The sequence below is a fragment of the Tamandua tetradactyla genome, chromosome 1 (assembly GCF_023851605.1).
Source record: "Tamandua tetradactyla isolate mTamTet1 chromosome 1, mTamTet1.pri, whole genome shotgun sequence".
Lineage (NCBI taxonomy): Eukaryota > Metazoa > Chordata > Mammalia > Pilosa > Myrmecophagidae > Tamandua > Tamandua tetradactyla.
The window spans coordinates 191201148-191221385 of NC_135327.1; the positions used below are offsets into that span (position 1 = coordinate 191201148).

At 34.6% G+C, this 20238-nt stretch overlaps 1 protein-coding gene across 1 annotated transcript in view; it reads left to right on the plus strand.

Moving 5' to 3' along the window:
* The window catches only part of CNTNAP2 (contactin associated protein 2), a 1376829-nt gene that overhangs the window by 65135 nt on the left and 1291456 nt on the right, over positions 1-20238 (plus strand). The window contains exon 3 of the mRNA XM_077159101.1: positions 14837-15040. Within this exon, the coding sequence (XP_077015216.1) occupies positions 14837-15040 (204 nt within the window). The remainder of the gene's footprint in view (positions 1-14836; positions 15041-20238) is intronic.

A 20238-nucleotide genomic window follows, 5' to 3' on the forward strand; every position in this document is an offset into this window, starting at 1 on the left:
AAACATCTGATCTTTTACCTCTTCTCCAGTGCATATTTATGCTGGTTAAAGGCTGTAGGTCTCCTTGGGGAAGGCTGGGAGGAAAATTAACAGTGGAAATTTTGGGGAGTGTAGCAGGGTCCTTCCCCAAGGGTACCCGACCTTCTCATTCAAGGGGCTCTGGGTCTGTAAACTATCTCAAGTCCGGGAATTGATTAAGGGGTTGTGACTCTCTGTTTTTGTAATTCAAGTTAGAGTTTTATTTACTTGACCTAGAACTCTTCTGTTTATACATCTCAAACAAGGATTTAGTAGACTGTCCATCTATTGTACTTCTAGGTACCCCATGATCTACTAGCCAACACCATAGCTGGTCTGCGAATCAAAGTATTTTCACTGCTGCTTTGAGTCTATTGTCAATTGTGATAGCCAGGCCCACCTTATCTTTGGTGATTAAGTGCTGCCATATGGCTTTTGCCAACTCAGAATCCTGTCATCCGCATTCTGTTTAAGGATTCCAGCTCAGTGACAGCAGTTCCCTTAGTAATATCTGACTACAGAGAAGGGTGACTACAGAGCTCTTCAGGGAAGATAGAGCTAGTCCCACAACTTTATTCCTCATACTTTTGGGAAAAAGTATATCCTTTGGACATTTCTGGGGTGTGTGAGCTGGTCTCCTATGATAAATCCATTCTGACATTCCAATCTCTCTAAGCCTTTGGACCCTTTCATCTACGTTATACCAGGGAAGTTCTGACATTTCAACCTCAGTTAATGTCCATCCATGTTTCAGCCAACCACCCAAACAAACTGTTAGTACTCTTTATAACCCCTTGATCTACATGGAATCCAGAACCTCTATTTAGTGGACCCATATCAGTAAATTCAGCCAGATCCAGCTTTATATTCCTTCCACCATTCTCACACACCCTTAATATCCATTCCCACATATATTCCCCTGATTTCTGTCTATATAGATTTGAAAATCATGCAGTCCTTTTGAAGTATAGTGTACCTCCTCCTGTATCACACTTTGTATCTCACCTTTCTGGGCCTGCTGGGACTTTAGTCTAATTATAGGTCTGGGAGAAAATAGGGTTAATGGGGGTGGGTCATGAAAAGAATAAATACCTTTCAAGCCAATTACCTCAGGGCACTCCTTTGCAGTTTCATCTGGTAGAACAGGAGTAATTTCTCCAGACAAAGGAGTAAGGGCTGTTTTCCCAGGGGAATTGGCTGCATGTCTAGCAGGCACTGAAGGGTTAATATCTTCAGGTGGAGGTTGGATGGCAGACTCCTCAGGGCAAACTGGAGGCCAGGAAGATGTTTCCTCAAAGCAGTCTTGACTTGGGTTGGGGGTGGGTAGCTGTCTCCTCAGGACAGTTGGATATTGGGTGGCTGCTTCCTCAGGGCAGGCTGCAGGTGGGATGGCTGTTTCCTCAGGACAGAACATTACAGGTTTATCTAACAAAGACTCATCAGAATCCAGGGTTTCCATGTCCCCAAGACCATCATTATCAACCCATAAGTCCCCATTCCAAGTTTCAGGATCCCATTCCTTTTCAATCAATGCCCTCATTTTAATAGCAGACACCCCTGAAAGATTGAGATTTCAGTTTGCATTGTGAGTCTGCTACCTGCACAATGAGATTCTGGGTCCGGTTTTCAGAGATGTCAAGTCTGTGGCCACAAGAAATAAGATTTTCCTTTTAGGGCACACATAGAAACTTTTACATCTTTCCTGAGGTGCTTAAGCTGCAAATTTGAAACCTGCCTTTTATAACTGTAGCCAACATATCTAAGGGCAAACAGCCAACTTCATTATACCTTTTAACTCCACAAAACTCATTAAAGTATCAAAACCACTGTCACCCAGAGCCTTGCTTCATATAAGCATACAATTATCATAATCAAATGGTGATATTTTGCATATCTCTATTGTCATGTCATGCCATGGACTGTCAGTGCCATCTTGATTACTGGAAGTAGTGTCCTTAGTGCCTTTGAATCTAATCAGAGTAGAAAACTAATTTCAAAGCCCATTTTTAAGTGGTTCTGTTTCTCAAGAACCACTCGTGCTACCAAAGTACATCAGTAATGGTTCTCAGAGAAACAGAAATAACAGGAGATATCTGTGAATATGATATTTATAAAAGTGTCTCACACAACTGTGGGTATGCAAGAGTCCAAAATCTGTAGGGGTGGCAGCTCTGATGAAAGTGCTCAGTGAACTGACCAGCAGAGGATGCCTGGCTGAGATGGAGGGAGATATTCTCTCTTTTGAATTCTCCTTAAAGTCCTTCAGGTGATTAGATTAAATGTCATTCATTGAAGAAGACACTCCCCTTAGCCAACTGCAGATGTAGTCAGCCATAGATGTAATCACCCTGCTGATGATTTAAGTCCACAAAATGTCCTCACAGCAACAGATAGGCCAGGGCTTGTTTGACCAAACAACAGGACACCATCACCTGGCCAAGTTGCCACATGAACCTAACCAGCACACATGTACTATTACACTCATTTATAGTGAGATTTCCAGTTTGTTGATCATTTCCCTCTAGGTTAATGTAAATATGTCTTTATTATATTTTCACTTGCAATTGTGCAGAAGTTCAAAATGTTTATTTTTCTGTCTAAAAGAATGAATGCAATGTAAATATCTGTTGGTTGGTGATACATTAAAAAAAATTATATATATAGCCCTTTACAACAGTCTCTTCTTTGATAATCCTAATGAGTAAAGCACAGATTTATGTTTTTCTTCTTTTTCTTTTCCTCTCTCATCTTTCTTTCTTTTAGTATTACAGTCTAGACTCATTTCTGTCTTATTTTTTATTTTTTTCTTGGTGCATGCTCTGGGAAACAAACCTGGGTCTCCTGCATAGCAGGCAAGAATTCTACCACTGAACTACCCTTCCACCACCCTCTGCCTTCATCTTATAACTGTGAAACTTAATCCATTACAGAAGACGAGGTAGAACAAAAATATCCATTTTATTTCAGTGGCTCGTCCTAAAACTTCATCCCCACCTACTCAGTCATCATTGACAACATTTGAGGAACAGTGGGTATACTCTCTTGAATAATGAATTCTCTCATATCTCAAAAATAGGGATTCTTGCTCCTGTGAAGCTTACTCTTTTCCTTTTACCACTAAAAACAAAACAATAGAGCCCCTCACTCTGGATCCTGATAATGTTCCTTAATACATGAGCCTTTATGGACCCTCTAAAAAGAGGGAAATGCACCTTCTTCTTTTGTTTAAATTAAAATTTGCTTTTCTTTAAGCCACATACCCTCTATTGACTTAGCAGTAAATGTTTCATTTTCTATAGAATTTGCCTTTTGAAAAATAAAAATCTCTGCTAATACATACTGAAGTTATTCACACATCAATTGTGATATAATGGAAAATAAATTTGATTTTTCAGACTTATAATCCATCCAGTCTTATATTTTGATAGGATTCAAGTTCAAAGAAATGTGTGGCTAAATAGAACACACAGAGAAATGTGTGGCCAAATACAACACATCTGTAGGCCACTAGTTAGCAGGCTCTGTTTAACACAACCAGAAATTTGCAAAACAAAATAGGGAAATTGCATTGAAATGTATTTCTGAACTGTCTCAAATTGCACATATATCTGCATGCAGTTATTTCATAGCATCCACTGTAAACACTGTGCTCTATGGCATCAGTTTCCTATAGGTTAATAGGGTTTCTGCCCCTTTGTACCCTAACCACATCACAGTCGATCCCTATTGATTCTCCAACATCTAGGCCAAGATTTTTTTTAATTTGTTTTTTTTTTTTCTTTTGTTATAGTTTGGGTTGGGATTTTTTATTTGCTTTTTTGTTGTGTGTTTTTGTTTTTGTTTTGCATGGGCAGGCACCAGGAATTGAACCTGGGTCTCCAGCATGGCAAGTGAGAACTCTGCCTGCTGAGCCACCATGATCCACCCTGTGTGTGTTTTTAACTATTAATGTTTCCCTTGTTGTTTCCTAATCTTTGAGAAATGTCTGTTATCTATATCCCTATTAAAGTTGAAGTGAAATAGGGATCAGTTTTTTATATCAAGCCAGCGTCATTCATTTGTATGAACTGCTTGTCGCCTTTGAGCGTTTAAGGCTGTAATCTCTAATTTCAGGAGCTTCGAATTATTTTATCCCTAGGGCTGGCTTTCTCCACCCACAGTGTGAGTATTGCTCATTTATGAAATTAAATTAATTCAACCTATTCCCTAGAGTATCAGTGAGTGTATGGGTGTCATGAAGTAGAGGATGGCACCCAAGTTCACAGTAAATCAGACTCCCTCTAATGCCCAGGTAACTGAAGTACGTTGACGACCAGGCCACAGAGTACTGTTCAGTATCTTCCCAGCCAGGACCCAACACTCTACTAGAGAGGAGAGAGCACATTATCTCACAACATATGTATGTATACATTCTGAGCCTCATAAATTCTATTTTGTGGTTGAAGTAAAAGATTTACTCAAAGGTATGTGAAATCAAACCAGGAATAAAGCAGAGCTGTAAGGTAATGTACTCTATGCATATATTCAAAATAATACTGAGCATATGTCCCAATTTCTTGCAAGTAAGTGCAAATCATTTCTACCAACTCATTTAGTTTTTTAGCTAAGTAGAGGAATGTGGCAGGTTAAAACTGTTGTGTACCCCAGAAAAGCCATGTTTTTTACTCCTGCTTCAATATTGTTGGTTGAGATCTTCTTGATTAAGTAGTTTCCGCTGAGATGTGACCCACCCAAGTCTGGCTGGGATCTGTTGATTAGTAGTTTCACTGGAGATGTGTCTTCAACCATTCAAGATGAGTACCGTACTGGAGCTCTAAGAGGGAATATTTTGGGAAAAGCTTCAGAGCTGACCCAGACAGAGATGCTTGGAGATGCAGAAAGAAAATGCCCCCAGGGTAGCCATTTGAAATGAGAAACCAGGAGAGAAAGCTAGCAGATGTTGCCATATGCCTTCCCAGTTGACAGAAAAACTCTGAACATCATCAGTCCTTTCTTGACTCAAGGTATCTTTCTCTGGATACCTTATTTTGAACATTTTTATGGCATTAGAATGTAAACATAATTTAATAAATTCCTTTTATAAAAGCCAACTCATTACTGGTATATTGCATTTCTGACAGCATTAACAAACTAAAAGAAAGTTGTAAAATAAATTATAATATTCTTCAATAATCACCCAGTAGCAAGTTGCTTCTTGTTGTAGGAGTTGTTTGTGAACTGTATTCAGTTTGGGACAATATTAATTTTTGTTTATAAATTAATATTTTTTCTGTTCTGGTTTTTGATATAGACTTAATGAAATTGAGCATAAAAAAGATTGGACAGCTAAAGAAGCAATCAGTGGCAAACTTGTGAGATTTCTGCCTAAAACGAAAGATGATACAAATAAGTGAATTCAAGTATTTAGCTTATTTCAAAGTAAAGTTTGTACTAAACTTTGCTTTAGTTTTTAAGGTAGCTTTTGTGGTATTGGATTTATTGTATCAACAAACAAAATAGTTACTGTTAACATACATCTGAAATTCTTCACTCATGGTAGAAGCTCTAAATAGTCTGAAATTCTGGAGAGCAGCAGTGCAGAATCAGAAAGCTTTGCATTCTCTAAGGACATAGGTACCTTCTGAATTTTGGTTTTGTCTCAATGCTTGTCAACATTCTTAGGATATAAGCTTCTTCGAGGCTGGGTCTTTGGTCTCTCTGCCTCTGCATCCTCTTCCACCTGCCCTGCTCTCCCACCCCAGCACAAAAGTCACCTTTGTAAGGTCCATGTCTGAACATGCACCTCCCCCTCAGTAGGGCTCCATCATCACGTACATAAGGTCTACACCATCCAATGGGAGCATTAGGTCCTTCCTCTTCCAATTCTAGTCCACCCTTGAACTGCATGTATTCAAGTTACACAGAACTACAGAGCCATCTAAAGCAATTGAATCTGCTGTTCCCCCATCTGTTTAGATTTATTTCAGTCTGTATTCTCATTTCACAGGAGAGCTCATCTATTAGTCTTTCTTACTACTCACCCCTTTACCTCAGCAAAGTGCTTTACCTCAACACTTTCTTGGCACAATGCTACGGGTATGAGACATTTCAGTTAATAGTAATCAATATCAGACATGTAATAATGTTTTCTGAAATTTACTTTAAAGGAACATTGGAAAGACTCAAAATTTTAGCATCATTGATGCAGATCTATGAAAAAGACTTTCCGATAATAATAAGATGTTTTTGTTGTTTTATCAGCACTTTTTTCTTTTTTAAGATATGGTAAGAGAATTTTCTTTAGAGGGATACTGGATGCTAAACATGACAGGTTCAAGAGATGGCCAAGATGACTGCAACACCCCATCTCCATCATCCTGCCTGTGCTGGTTTGAAAGGATGTATGAACCCTAGAAAAGTCATGTTTTAATCAAAATCCCATTTTGTAAAATGGCAGAATAATCCCTATTCAATACTGTATGTTTGAAACTGTAATCAGATCATCTCCCTGGAGATGTGATTAAATCAAGAGTGGTTGTCAAACTGGATTAGGTGATGACATATCTCCACCCATTTGGGTGGGTCTTGATAAGTTTCTGGAGTCCTATAAAAGAGGAAACATTTTAGAGAATGGAAACTGGGAGAGAGCAGAGAATGCTGCAGCACCATGAAGCAGAGAGTCTATGAGCCAGCGACCTTTGGAGATGAAGCTTTCTTCCCAGGAAGCTTCATGAAACAGAAAGCTAGAAGAAGCTAGCAGATGATGCTGTGCTCGCCATGTGCCCTTCCAGATGAGAGAGGAACCCTGATCATGTTCACCATGTGCCTTTCCAGATGAGAGAGAAACTCTGACTGTGCTCGCCACGTGCCCTTCCATTTGAGAGAGAAACCATGAACTTCATTGGCTTTCTTGAACCAAGGTATCTTTCCCTGGATACCTTAGATTGGACATTTCTATTGACTTGTTCTAATTGGGACATTTTAATTGGCCTTAGAACTGTGAACCAACAACTTATTAAATTCCCCTTTTTAAAAATCATTCTGCTTCTGGTATATTGCATTCCGGCAACTAGCAAACTGCCTGTACTAATAATTTGTTTTTTCCTCAGTGTTAAATAAATTAACCTGAGAACAAAGCTTCACAGCAAGTCCCCTTTCGCTACTTCAAACCAAATCACCAGCCTTTAGTCGATATACTGTTGAAATTCTGGAAATATCACTGGCCACAATCTTTTAAGCAGAAATGGAAAAGAAAGTTTAACTGAATAGAAATAAAATATCTGGAATAAATATTAAGAATAATTTAAATCAAAAAACATTCTGAGGGCTTTCTGGATGCCTGTTTCCCTTTCATCTATGTAACATTTACTCAGGGGTTATATTTCTAGATAGTCTTTTTTCCCAGCAGAAAAATAGATTTTATATTGTCAAAAACAAGAGAGCTATTTCCATTAAATAGCTAAGTATCATAGAGAAGGAAATCTATGTTTGACTTTCCAATTTACAAAAATAAATAAAAATGGCTTCTACATGAATTTCCTACAAGTAGATTTTATGCTAATTTTAGAAATTGCTCATTATCTCTGCATTATCAGATATATTAGAGTAATAACCCTTCTCAGAAATAGAGCACTCCATTTTTTTCTTTATTTTTGTAGGGTGTGGTTGTTGGTGTGTTGGGAGCTCAGATGTGTGTGTGTGTGTGTATGTGTGTGTGTGTTGTGTATGACCATCTGCAGAGGTAAAGTGCACTCAGGTTTCTTTTGTCTGAATTTGGGATTATGTAATTTTTATTAATAAAATTTCAAAGGTTAATAATATTTCTGAGTTTTATTTTAGTTCAAGTATGCCAATAATGTGAATAATAAATCATGATTAATCATACATTTTGGTCTTTCATGAGCTAATCCAATAATATGGATATATGGATATTTATATGAGCAAGTCTACCTTACTTGTATAAGTCAATAAATCTTTATCTCAGGTTAGTATAAATATTGCTTTGTTAAAACAATGTTTAAAACTTTAATAATTTTAAACTTAGTCCTATCTAAAATGCATTTAAAAAGAAACTATATATTTAGCATTTAAACTCATACAAGAGCTTATGACTTAAATGTGCTTTAACCTTTGACTTATAAACAAAATAACTTCAGTAGGTGTATAATAAAAGCATGTTATGTTTTAAACTATCTACTCATGTCAGAAATCCATGGTAAATGCATTCCATTAAATAATATATAATGTTTTATATATTCTTAGAGAGTAAACTGTATTGCACCAGGGATGGTTTTGAGGGGAAATAGGAACATAGTGAAATTTTCCTGTTGCTTTGTAGTAGTAAACAGCTAATAAACAGAAGTAAATTGCATTTACATCAGTTTAATAGGTGGTTTACTGTATGAGTAATATACAGCAGAAGTCAGGATCTGTACCTTAGAGAAGCTGAAAGTTCACAGATGAAATCAAAACTATAAAAATTATTACTATTTCAGATGAGAAGTGATATGATAAAAGGGTGTAAGGATGCTATGGGACAATAGGCAAAGGATATGTAACATAAGAAAATTTTGCTAGTGGATGGGGCTTATTTGAGACTTCAAGTATGCCTAACTTTAACCAGTTTAAATAAATAAAAATAAAAAGAATAACAGAAAATAAATTTAGATTGAAATGCTAGTGATCAGTGACGGGGAGGGGTAAGGGGTGTGGTATGTATGAATTTTTTTGTTTTCTTTTTATTTCTTTTTCTGAATAGATGCAAATGTTCCAAGAAATGATCATGATGATGAATATGCAACTATGTGATGATATTGTGAATTACTGATTATATACGTAGAACGGAATGATCAAAAGTTAAGAATGTTTGCATTTGGTGTTTTTTGGTATTTAAAAAATATTTAATTAAAAAAAAGAATAACAGTTAATTTAAAGAAGTGATTGTAGCATAAGGATAGGCACATGGTGCAGTTAGCAAGGGATTCAGTCAATTTACCATGATTGGCATTTAAGGAGAAGGATAACGTTAAAATGAAATAAGTGGATAGAGGTCATGTGGGAAGATATAGTAGGAAGCTCCAGGAATCTATCCCTCCACCAGAACAACTATTAAACAGGCAAGAGCTGTCTGAATCCATGCTTTTAAAACCCTGGAATCCAGCAGAAATACTGTACAGAATCCTGGGAAGAGCTGGAGAGAGAGGCTGGTAAGTTACTAAAAATAAAAATATAAAATTGAAATGTTAGTGAATATATTCACTCATTCAACAAATAGTGAGTAACTAGTAGTTTTCATGTACTGTTCTAGGCACTGGACTGCTGGAAGGAACAAAACAAAGTCTTTGATGCATACGTTCAGTAAAAGGAGACATATTATAAATATATAAACATAAATATGTCAGAGATAAATACAGTGAAGAAGAATAAAACTGAGTAGAAATTATGAAAACAATTCCATTCTCAATAACATCTAAAAAAATTTCTAATAATATGTTTAACCAAAGACACAAAAGGCTTGTATGTTGAAAACTACAAAAATGCTGAAAAAAATTTAAAAAGACAAATAAATGGCAAGACATCCCATGTCGGATTAGAAGAGCTAATACTACGATATCAATATTACCACAGCAACATACAAATTCAATGCAATCCTATCAAAATTCCAGTAGCTTTTTCTGCAGAAATGTAAAAACTGATCCTCAATTTATATGAATAAAGAAAACAATTTTGAAAAAGAAGAATAAAGTTTGAAGGACTCACATTTCCCAGTTTCAAAATGTACCATATAGCTACCGCAGTCAAGCAATGTGGTGTAATTTGCAGAAAGATAAATAGACAAATTTAACAGAATGGAAAGTTTAGTAAAAACCTCATGTATGCATGATCAATTGATTTAACAAGGATGCTAAATGCCTGCAGTGGGGAAAGAATGCTCTCTTCTATGAATGGTGTTGGGAAAATTGGATATCCATATGCAGAAGAATGATATTAGCATGAAATTACTTCATATCATATACAAAAAATAAATAAAAATGAATCAAAGACCTAAATTTAAGAATGAAAATGATAAAACTCTTAGAGAATGACACAGGGACAGATCTTCATGATTTGGGAATCAACAGTGGATTCTTAGATATGACGACAAAACCACGAACAACAAAAAAAATGAGAGTTAAATTTGGTTTCATAATTAAGAAAAAATTTTGGTATAAGGAAATTATCAAGAAAATGACAAGACAACCTATAGCATAGGAAAAAATAGCTTCAAACCAGATATCAGAGAAGGTCTTAATATCCAGAATATATAAAGAACTTTTGCAATGTAACAACAAAATGACAAGCAAACCAGTTAAAGACAGTTAAAGGAGTTGAAATTTCTCCAAAGGAGGTATACAAATATACAAATGGCTAACAAACACATGAAGCATCATTAGCCATTATGGAAATACGAATCAAAATCCCAATGAGATACCACCTCACACTACAAGGATGACTATTATTATAAAAGTGGCAAATAACAAATGGAGAGAAGGAGGAGAAATTGGAACTCTAGTGCATTTTGGAGGGAATGTACAATCGTGCAACCACTGTGGAAAGCAACATAATGGTTCCTCAAAAAGTGAAATGTGAAATTACCATATGACCAGGCAATTCTACTTTTAGGAACATATTCAAAGAAGTGAAAGCAGGGTCTCAAATAGATAATTGTGCACTTATGTTTATAGCAGCATTGCTCACAATAACCAAAAAGGTGGAAACAACCTAAGTGTTCATCAGCAAATGAGTGGACAAACAAAATGTGGTACACAGACCCAGGAGACTATCATTCAGCCATAAGAAAGAGACATTCTGCAAAATAGAAGAATCTTGAAAATATGTTCATTGAAATAAGCAACCACATAAGGACAAATATGTGCTATTATCAGAGATGGCTAGAAATGAAAATTTATAGAGACTGAAAGCAGATTAGAGGTTACTGGTGGGATAGAGTGGGAGGAAACAGACTATTTGTAAAAATAAAAAGAAATTTCAAAATTATGGCAAATCCTCAAGATTATTGAGGATTTTGTAAGTTTTCCTACTTTTTCTGTCAGTAATCTGTTTATTTGTGAGGAGATTTTTAACTACAGAAAAAAATTTAATGTTGATATGACTTCTTACTTTTTGTAGCATTCAACTCACAATTGAATTTTTAATGCTAATATCTTTCATCTCCCTCATATGTCATGCTTTCACTTTATTCCTTTATTCCTCTCTAGTTGTGTGTATATGTGTGTATATTCACTTAAAGGAGATATTTATATAAAGTGCTTATAATAGTTAATAGTACCTAGCTAGACTGTATAGATCAAAATCCTACCCTCACCTCTCCGTGACATTGAACAAGTTACTTACCAAAACTTACACGAGAAACTCCAGGCCCAAATGCTTCACCAATAAATTCTCCCAAATATTATGTGTGGTTTATTCCATCCATTAGATAGATGGATAGATATGTAGGTGAATGTATAAAATCTAGATGAATATGCACTGATCCATTAACATTAATGATCTCTTTTGGGAGGAATTAACTTTCTATATTCTATATTTCTGTCCTGTTTATTTTTAGCAGTAAAAATATATTACATTTGTAGTAAAATAAAATATTGCAAAGGTGTTTTTTTTTTAATTTTTAAACTCTTCTCCAAAATATTTTATCTGAATTCAGAAAATAAAGACCAAGTAACAATGAAATTTAAAAAACAAAACAAACCTGCCTTCTCTCCCAGGATGATCTGATGAATTGGGCACATTACCAGCTCTCTGAGTTATTGTTAGAAACAAAATTGTGGGAACACAATGATTTTGCATTCACTTTCTGACTGGCCATTGCTACTGTTCAGATTGCTTAAACAGCTCAACCAGACATGTTTAATCACTGCACAGAAAACTGAATTCTAGGGAGTGATAAGTGATCGGGGTAATAGGAAAGTGAAAACAAAGTGACTTGCCCCAAAACAAGCCCAACATAGGATTAGATGTCAAATGAAATTTTAATGTATTTTTGTCAGAAATAAACCTAAACTCTGATGGATGTTATTTGCATTATTTCACGGTAGTTCATGAAAGTGTAATATGTGATTATGCGTAAATAGATTATTTCTAGGAATTTTATAATTTCTAAATTGGTTCTGAGATCACATGAGAAAATGTTGACATTTTAGAAGCATTTAATGCATTCGTGTAAGGACAGCTTTGATTTCATGAATGTGGAAGATCTAGCTTACAGAGAATTTTATCAATTTCCCAGCTGAGCACTGGCCACTTATACTTTGTAAGAAGAGACTCAGGCCGCAGGAGTCCTTTTCCTTCCTGTTGTTGTGATGTCCTGCCTGAAGAAATAAACCACTCCTATCGGTTGTCACTTTTTTTTCTATTGCCCTAAAAGTAAGACAGAGACATGTGTGATGGTTACTGTCCCTGGAACTGAGTGCAGATCTGAATTTAAGAGAAAATATAGAAGAAGTGATTTTTTCCCCTTTATCTAAGCTTGTTACTAACTGAAAACTGAATGGGAAATATTTTATATTAATTCATATATACTGAAGGGGCATTAAAAATGCTGTGTCTGTGATTCAACTTTCAGTGGTATAAAATTGACTACAAAATTTCTTTTAAGAATTTAAAATTTACTCCCTCTTTCTTTCTTGCATTTATTCATTTTTCAAGAGCAAAAGTAATTATCAACTGCTGGATTATAAATTCAGCCTGGGATCTAAAAATTAGATTCCCTTTTTTCTCTTCTTTATCTTTCATCAGAAATGATAAAGATATTGCAATTGGAATTCAGCTGTAACAGCACAGATGATTAAGCTAAAGTCTAATTGGCTTTGCAGTGTTAGCAAAAGCCAAGATTTAATGGTTGATTTTTTTCCACCATAGTTAAATAAACCACTGTGATTCATGATTGCAGAGAACAGAATTCTGTTGATTAAGAAAGGCTTTTTACGGGCAGTAAAGAATTGCTAATAAGAAGTAAAACTCAAACTTCAAAATTATATTTTTCTTTCTTAAATTTTTAGAATGTGATATTCCAAAACTATTAATTAATAGTTTATTACTTGAAAACTTAAATATGTGTTTGAATTAATGGGATACATATCTTGGTGCAAGTGAAAGCCATCAGTGATTTGAAAAGAAAACCTAGATTCGATTATAAATGATGTTTGAAATAACTGTGTTCATGACAATTCAACTTTATGGAATTATATAATAAGAGAAAAAGCTTGTAACAGCAGAAAGGAAAAACAAACAAACAAACAATCAGATGCCCTGGGAGCTCTGCAATAACTGCAGCCCATGGTGTAGGATATATCTGAAAGTATGCTCCAGTTATGAGAATAACCTAAATATTCCCTGCAGTAATTAAAGAAAACAAGTGCCAGAGAACTAGTATATAAGACGGGAAAATATTTCTCTGACAGACTTTAAATTTGCTATTATTTTTCTCTAATACTTCCCTGTGGAGTTCTTTAGGCAGACCTTGCCCAAACCAAGAGGCTGGCTTCATCAGTGCTTGTGATTCTGAGGTAATTAGAGCTATCCAGTTTAACTAAGTTTCCTATGATTTAAAAAATAATAGTTTGGGGGTGCAAGGGTAGTTCGGTGGTAGAATTCTCGCCTGCTGTGGGGGAGACTCAGGTTCAATTCCCTGTCCATGAACTTCCCAAAAACAAACAAAAAGCAAACAAAAATTCAACAAATGGTGCTGCAATAACTGGATACTCATACGGAAAAAGAATGAAATATAACCCCCACCATACAGCATACAAGAAAAAATAGTTAAAAGGAAGGAATCTTTAAAATGTGTTTACTGATAAAGTCCAATCATGATAACTAAGCTTCTACTTATACTCAAACTTTGATCACAGTAATTGCAATTCCTCTTTGAGCCTTTCCATGAATTAGGAAGCCATTGAGCAATAGTGCCAAATAAGATTACCACATTTTCCATTTCTAGTGTGAAAAAGTGGCAAATGTGAAACTAATCCCCACATTTACCTGTTTATGAAAATGGTGACATTTTCCATATTTCTAAAAACTTTATGTAACTTAAGTATGTCTATGAATACCCTAGATTCAAATTAGAGTTAATGTAGTCATAATATTTGATCTTTTAAATCATGTCTGGATTTGTGAGTACATCTGTGTTCAGAGTATTGAAAAACATTGACAGCTCAATTCTACTTTACAAATTCAAGTAGCTAACAAGGAATTTGAGACAGCCATAATGCCTAGGAGAAAACGTTAAGGAGTCCCCTAAAGTTTAATTGGCTATGTATTCTGAGTACTACTACAAAGCTTATTTAAAATATAGTGAAATATAAAAATTGTTAAATCATGAGTATACCATCAAATAGTGAATTTCTAGTGCCTTCATTTTTATGTCAAAGAAAAGCAAATCTACAAATAAAATGTGTAAAAACATCATGAAGAATTATTCACAAGAAAACATTAAAATCCTAAATTCCCTACTAAACTAAAAATTCCCAAGTAGGAATATGAAGCATGTAATACATGCATTTGGTCTATTTATTTGTATTATAAGTGAAGCAAGATTTTATATGGGTAAAAATTTCTATGAACATTCTCTATAAAAATTTCCCATAAAATCTCCTGCAGGATACACTGTAAAGCCAAGGAAGAAATAGAATGAGAACCTGGGACACCAAATTTCTCAGGAAAAGCTCTTCTTTAATTCTCATTCATTTTGTGCAGACGCCTATTGGAAATGGATGCACTTCACACTGGATGGCATCATACAATGACTGAACTATTTGTTATTTATTTCTTCTTTCAGGGGCTGATGTTATCAACTTTGATGGCCATGTTGTGTTACCGTATAGATTCAGGAACAAGAAGATGAAAACACTGAAAGATGTCATTGCCTTGAAATTTAAAACTTCTGAAAGTGAAGGGGTAATCTTGCACGGAGAAGGACAGCAAGGAGATTACATTACTTTGGAACTGAAAAAAGCCAAGCTGGTCTTCAGTTTAAACTTAGGTATGCCTTGACTTTTTATGCAGTGTGGCACATATTAGTCTCTCAATAAATATTTAAGGCCCTTCATTTAAGAAACTGTAAAGTTATAAAATAGTTTACATTATATTGATACAATCTTAATTCACAGTGGTCAGTGTATATGAAGATACTTACCCATGCAAAAAGTATTCATGAAACACCTATTATGCCCAGGTATTTTATTAGTTTCTGGGATAGGGTAATGAATAAATAGACAAAGCCCATCAGCTCATAAAGTTTATTATCTAGTGGAGAGCCAGGGAATGTGTTATCTGTTATTATTTTAAAACAACTAAATAAAAATAAATGATTTCCAATAATGATAAGTACCATAAAATAAATTAAATAAGGTAATATGATAATGATTTCAGAAGCAAGAGGAGTCATCATTGAAATCTGTAATGAGAGAAGTCCTCTCTGAGGAGATGTTTAAGCTAAGAGCTGAATGATTTTAAAAACTAACCATGAAAACATCAAGAGAAAAGTATTTTGGAGGAAGTGATCATTTAAGACAAAGATTTGGCATGTTCACAGAACAGGAAGAAAGCTGGTTGGTGTGATGGATAAATGGAATGAGAAAAAGGGACAGGCAATAAAATCCCAGAGTTTTGAAATGTCCAAATCCGATACGATCCTATAGGGCACAGTAAAAGGTTTAGATATTTTTTTAACAGCTTTATTGAGATATAATTGTATATACCATTCATCTGTTTTTCCCCAACAAACACTCCCCATCCTCCAGTAACCTCTATTCTATGTTTATTGCTACAAATTTGCTAATTCTGATCATCTCTTATAAGTGACATCATATAATATTTGTCCTGTTTATCCGGATTATTTCACTGAACATATTTTAAAAGGTTCTTCCATGTTGCAGCATGTCTCATAAGTTCATTCTTTCTTACGGCCATAAAATATTCCATTTTGTATATGTATCATGTTTTGTTTATCATGGATACATCAGCCATTTCAACCTTTTGGATTTTGTGGATAATACTGCCATAAATAGTGGTGTAAAAGTATCTGTTTGATTGCCTGCTTTCACTTTCTTTGGGTATAGTCCCAGAAGTTGAATTTCCTGATATATGGTAATTCTATATTTAACTTTTTTGAGAAACCACCATATTAATTTTCACAGTGCTTACACCATTTTATATTATCACCAGTAATGTACTAAAGTTCCCATTTCTTGGTATCCTCTCCAGTAGTTGTTATTTTCTATTTTTGCAAATAATAACCATCTTTGTGGGTATAATTTGTATATTTCTCATGGTTAAGGATGTTGAACATCTGTTCATATTCTTATTGGCCATTCGTGTATCTTCTTTGGAGAAATTTCTATTCAACTCCTTGCCCATTTTTAAATTGGGGTGTTTGATTTTTTTTGTTATCTCATTGTAAGAGTTATTTTTATATTCTGGATATTAAGCCCTTATCCAATATATGGTTTGCAACTATTATCTATTTTCTAGGTAGTCTTTCCACTTTTTTGAAAATTTCCTTTGACACACAAAAAGTTTTAATTTTGATTATGTCAAAGTCATCTATTGTTTCTTCTGTTGCTTGTACTTTTGATGTCACATATAAAAATCCATCATTAAATCCCAAGTCATGAAAAATTGCCCTTATGTTTATCTTCTAAGAGTTTATTGTTTTAGCTCATTTATTTAGGTCATTGATATATTACGAGTTGATTTTTGTATTTGGTGTGAGGGAAGAGTATGATTATTTTGTATGTGAATATCCAGCTTTCCCAGCATCAGTTGTTAAAGAGACTATCATTTCTCCCACTGCATGTACTTAGTACTGTTATCAAAACTCAATGGGGCGGGGGTTGGGGGTGGTGCAAGGATAGTTCAGTGGTAGAATTCTCACCTGCCATGAGGGAGACACAGATTCGTTTCCCGGTCCAGCATTTCCCAAAAGACAAATAGGCAAACCAAACAAGCAAAAAACAAACAAAAGTTCAACAACTGAATATGCAATAATGGGATACTCACATGGAAAAATAATAAAATGTGACCCTGCCATACAGCATACAAAAAGAAAAAAACAAAACTCAATGGGCCATAGAAGTATAGGTCTATTTCTGAAGTTTCAATTCTGTACTGTCAGTCTGTTTGTCTATCTTTATACAATACCACACTGTTTTGATTACTGTAGCTTTGTAGCACTGTCTGAAATCCAGAAGCATGAGTCCTCTACCTTTGTTCTTCTTTTTAAAATTTTTTTTGGATATTTAGAGCTCCTTGCAGTTCCACATGAATTTAATAATCAGTTTTTCCCTTTCTGCACAAAAGGCTGCTGGAATTTTGATAGATACGAATTTGACCTGTCAGTCTCTTTCAATAATATTTATATCTTAATCATTACTCTTCCAATCCATTAAAATGAAATCTTGCCATTTATTTAGGTCTTCTTTAATTGCTTTCAGCAGTGTTTTGTAGTTTTCAATGTACAAGTCCAAATTTATTGCTAGATATTTTATTTCTAGATGCTATTTTAAATGAAATTGTTTTCTTAATTTCCTCTTTGGATTGTTCATTCTTACCATATAGGAACACAACTGATTTTGGGGTGCTGATCTTGTACTTTGTCAGTTTGTTGAACTCATTTATTAGCTCTAACAGTTTTCTTGTAGATACCTTTGGATTTTCTATATATAAATCACATCTTCCACAAATAGAGATAGTTTTACTTCTTCGTTTAAAACTGGATACCTTTTATTTCTTTTTTGCCAAATGTCTCTGGTTATACATTCTGATCTAATTTTGAAGCAATGGTGAAACTAGGCATCTTTGTCTTGTTCCTGATCTTAGGGATTACGTTTTAAATCCTTCACCACTGTAAAATGCTGGCTGTGGGTTTTTCATAAATGTCCAATATGTTGAGAAAGTTTCCTTCTATTCCTAGTTTTCTGAGTGTTTTTTTATCAAGAAGGAGTGCTCGATTTTGCAAAATGTTTTTCACACATATATTGAGATCATCAAGTTTACTTTTTTCCCTTTGTTCTATTAATGTGGTATATTACACTGATTGATTTTCATATGTTGAACTACATTGCATTCCTAGGATAATTCTCATTTCGTCATGTTGCATAATCCTTTTAATGCGCTGCTGCATTTATTTGATAGTATTTGTTAAGATGTTTACATCTCTATTCATTGATCTGTAACTTTTTTTTCTGGTGATGTGTTTACCAGGCTTTGCTATCAGGATAATTCCAGTATCACAGAATTAATTAGGAAGTGTTCCCTCCTCTTGAATTCTTTGGAAGAACTTCAGAAATGTTTAGTAGAATTTATTGGTGAGTCATCTGGTCCTGGACTTTTCTTTGGTGGAAGGTTTTTGATTATGGATTCAATCTGTACTTCTTACATGTTTGTTGAGGTTTTTCTATTTCTCTGTGAGTCGATTTAGGTAATTCTTTTTATTTCTAGGAAATTTTTAATTTTGTCTTGATTATCTAATGTGCTAGTGTACATCATTCATGGTATTCTCTTAAAATCATTTTTTAAAATTTGTATAAGGCCAGTAGTGATATCACCATTTTCATTTTTGATTTTAGTTATTTGTGTCTTTTCTCTATTTTTCTTTGTCAGTTTAGCTAAAGGTTTGTCAGTTTTACTGATTTTTTTCAGAGAACCAACTTTTGTTTTGTTTATTCTCTCTATTGTCTTTCTATTCTCTATCTTTTATCTCCACTCTAGTCACAATTATTTCCTTCCTTCTGCTAGCATTTGGTTACTTTGCTTTTCTTTTCCTACTTAAAATGCCAAGTTATTAATTTGTGTTAATACCAACCTGATTACAATAGCCCACACATTCGATAGTTCCTATATCTCCCTGCCCTTCCCTTTAAGGTTGCTCTTGTTATGATTACATCTTTATTCTTTGTATCTCCATTATCAAAGATTTATGCTTGTTTTTTGTTTGTTTTTACGTGGGCAGGCAACGGGAATCTCCAGTGTGGCAGGCGAGAATTCAGCTACTGAGCCACCATCGCACTGCCCTATGCTTGTTTTTTATGCATTTGAATTTTGTCATATGAAAAACAAAAGACAGCAATACAAATAAAAATTGCAATCATACTGATATTTATATTTGCCTACATGATTCCTACTCTGGAAGTCTTTATTTCTTCACTCAGCTTTGAGTTACTGTCTAGTGTCCTTTCCTTCCAATATGAAAGAATTCTTTAACATTTCCTGTAAGGCAATTATTGTGGTAATGCATGCCCTCAGCTTTATTTTTGTCAGGAAATATCTTAATTTCACTATCATTTTTGAAATAACTTTTTCTAGATATGTTATTATTGGATTTTTTTTTTCTTTCAGCACTTTATATATGTCCTCACACAGTTTTCTGGCCTCTATAGTTTCTACTGATAAGTCAGATGGAAATCTTATTAAAGGTCTTTATAGGTGATTTCTCTCTTACTTTTCTAAAGATTCTCTTTTTACCCTTGGCATTGAACAGTGTAATTATAATGTGCCTCAATGTAGATCTTTTGGTGTCTTGAATTTGTAGATTCATAACTTTCATCAGATTTAGGAAATTATTGCCATTATTTATTCAAATATTCTTTCTATCCCTTTTCCTCTCCCTCTTCTCTTTCTAGGGCACCTATGAGGTGGATTTTGTTACACTTGATGTTCCACGGGTTCCTTGGGCTCTGTTTGTTTAGTTTTCATTCTTTTCACTCTCAGTTCCTCAGATGAGACTATTTCAGTTGTCTTACCTTCAAGTTCACTGATCCTTTCTCCTGCTTCTTCCAAAATGCCGTTGATTCCTCTTGTAGAATTTTGCATTTCAGTTATTGTAGTTCTCAACTCTAGACTTTCCATTTGGTTCTTCTTTACAATTTCTAATTCATCATTAAAATTAGTCATTATGTTCATATTTTATTGTCCTTATTTATTTTATCTCTTTGTTCATGGTTTCCTTTAGTTCACTGATCCTATTTTGGACAATTGATCTAAGATCTTTGATAAGTAATTCCGGAGAATGAGCTTCCTCCAGAATATTTCCCATAAAATTCTGTTTTCTCTCATGACTGGACCATCCCTCAGTAATTCAGGACATTAAGAAACACCTACCTAGAGAAGAATGAAAACCATCACCAACAACAAAAAGTTCACTGCTCCTTACTTCCCAGATGCTGGTGTGAGGCCAGAGAT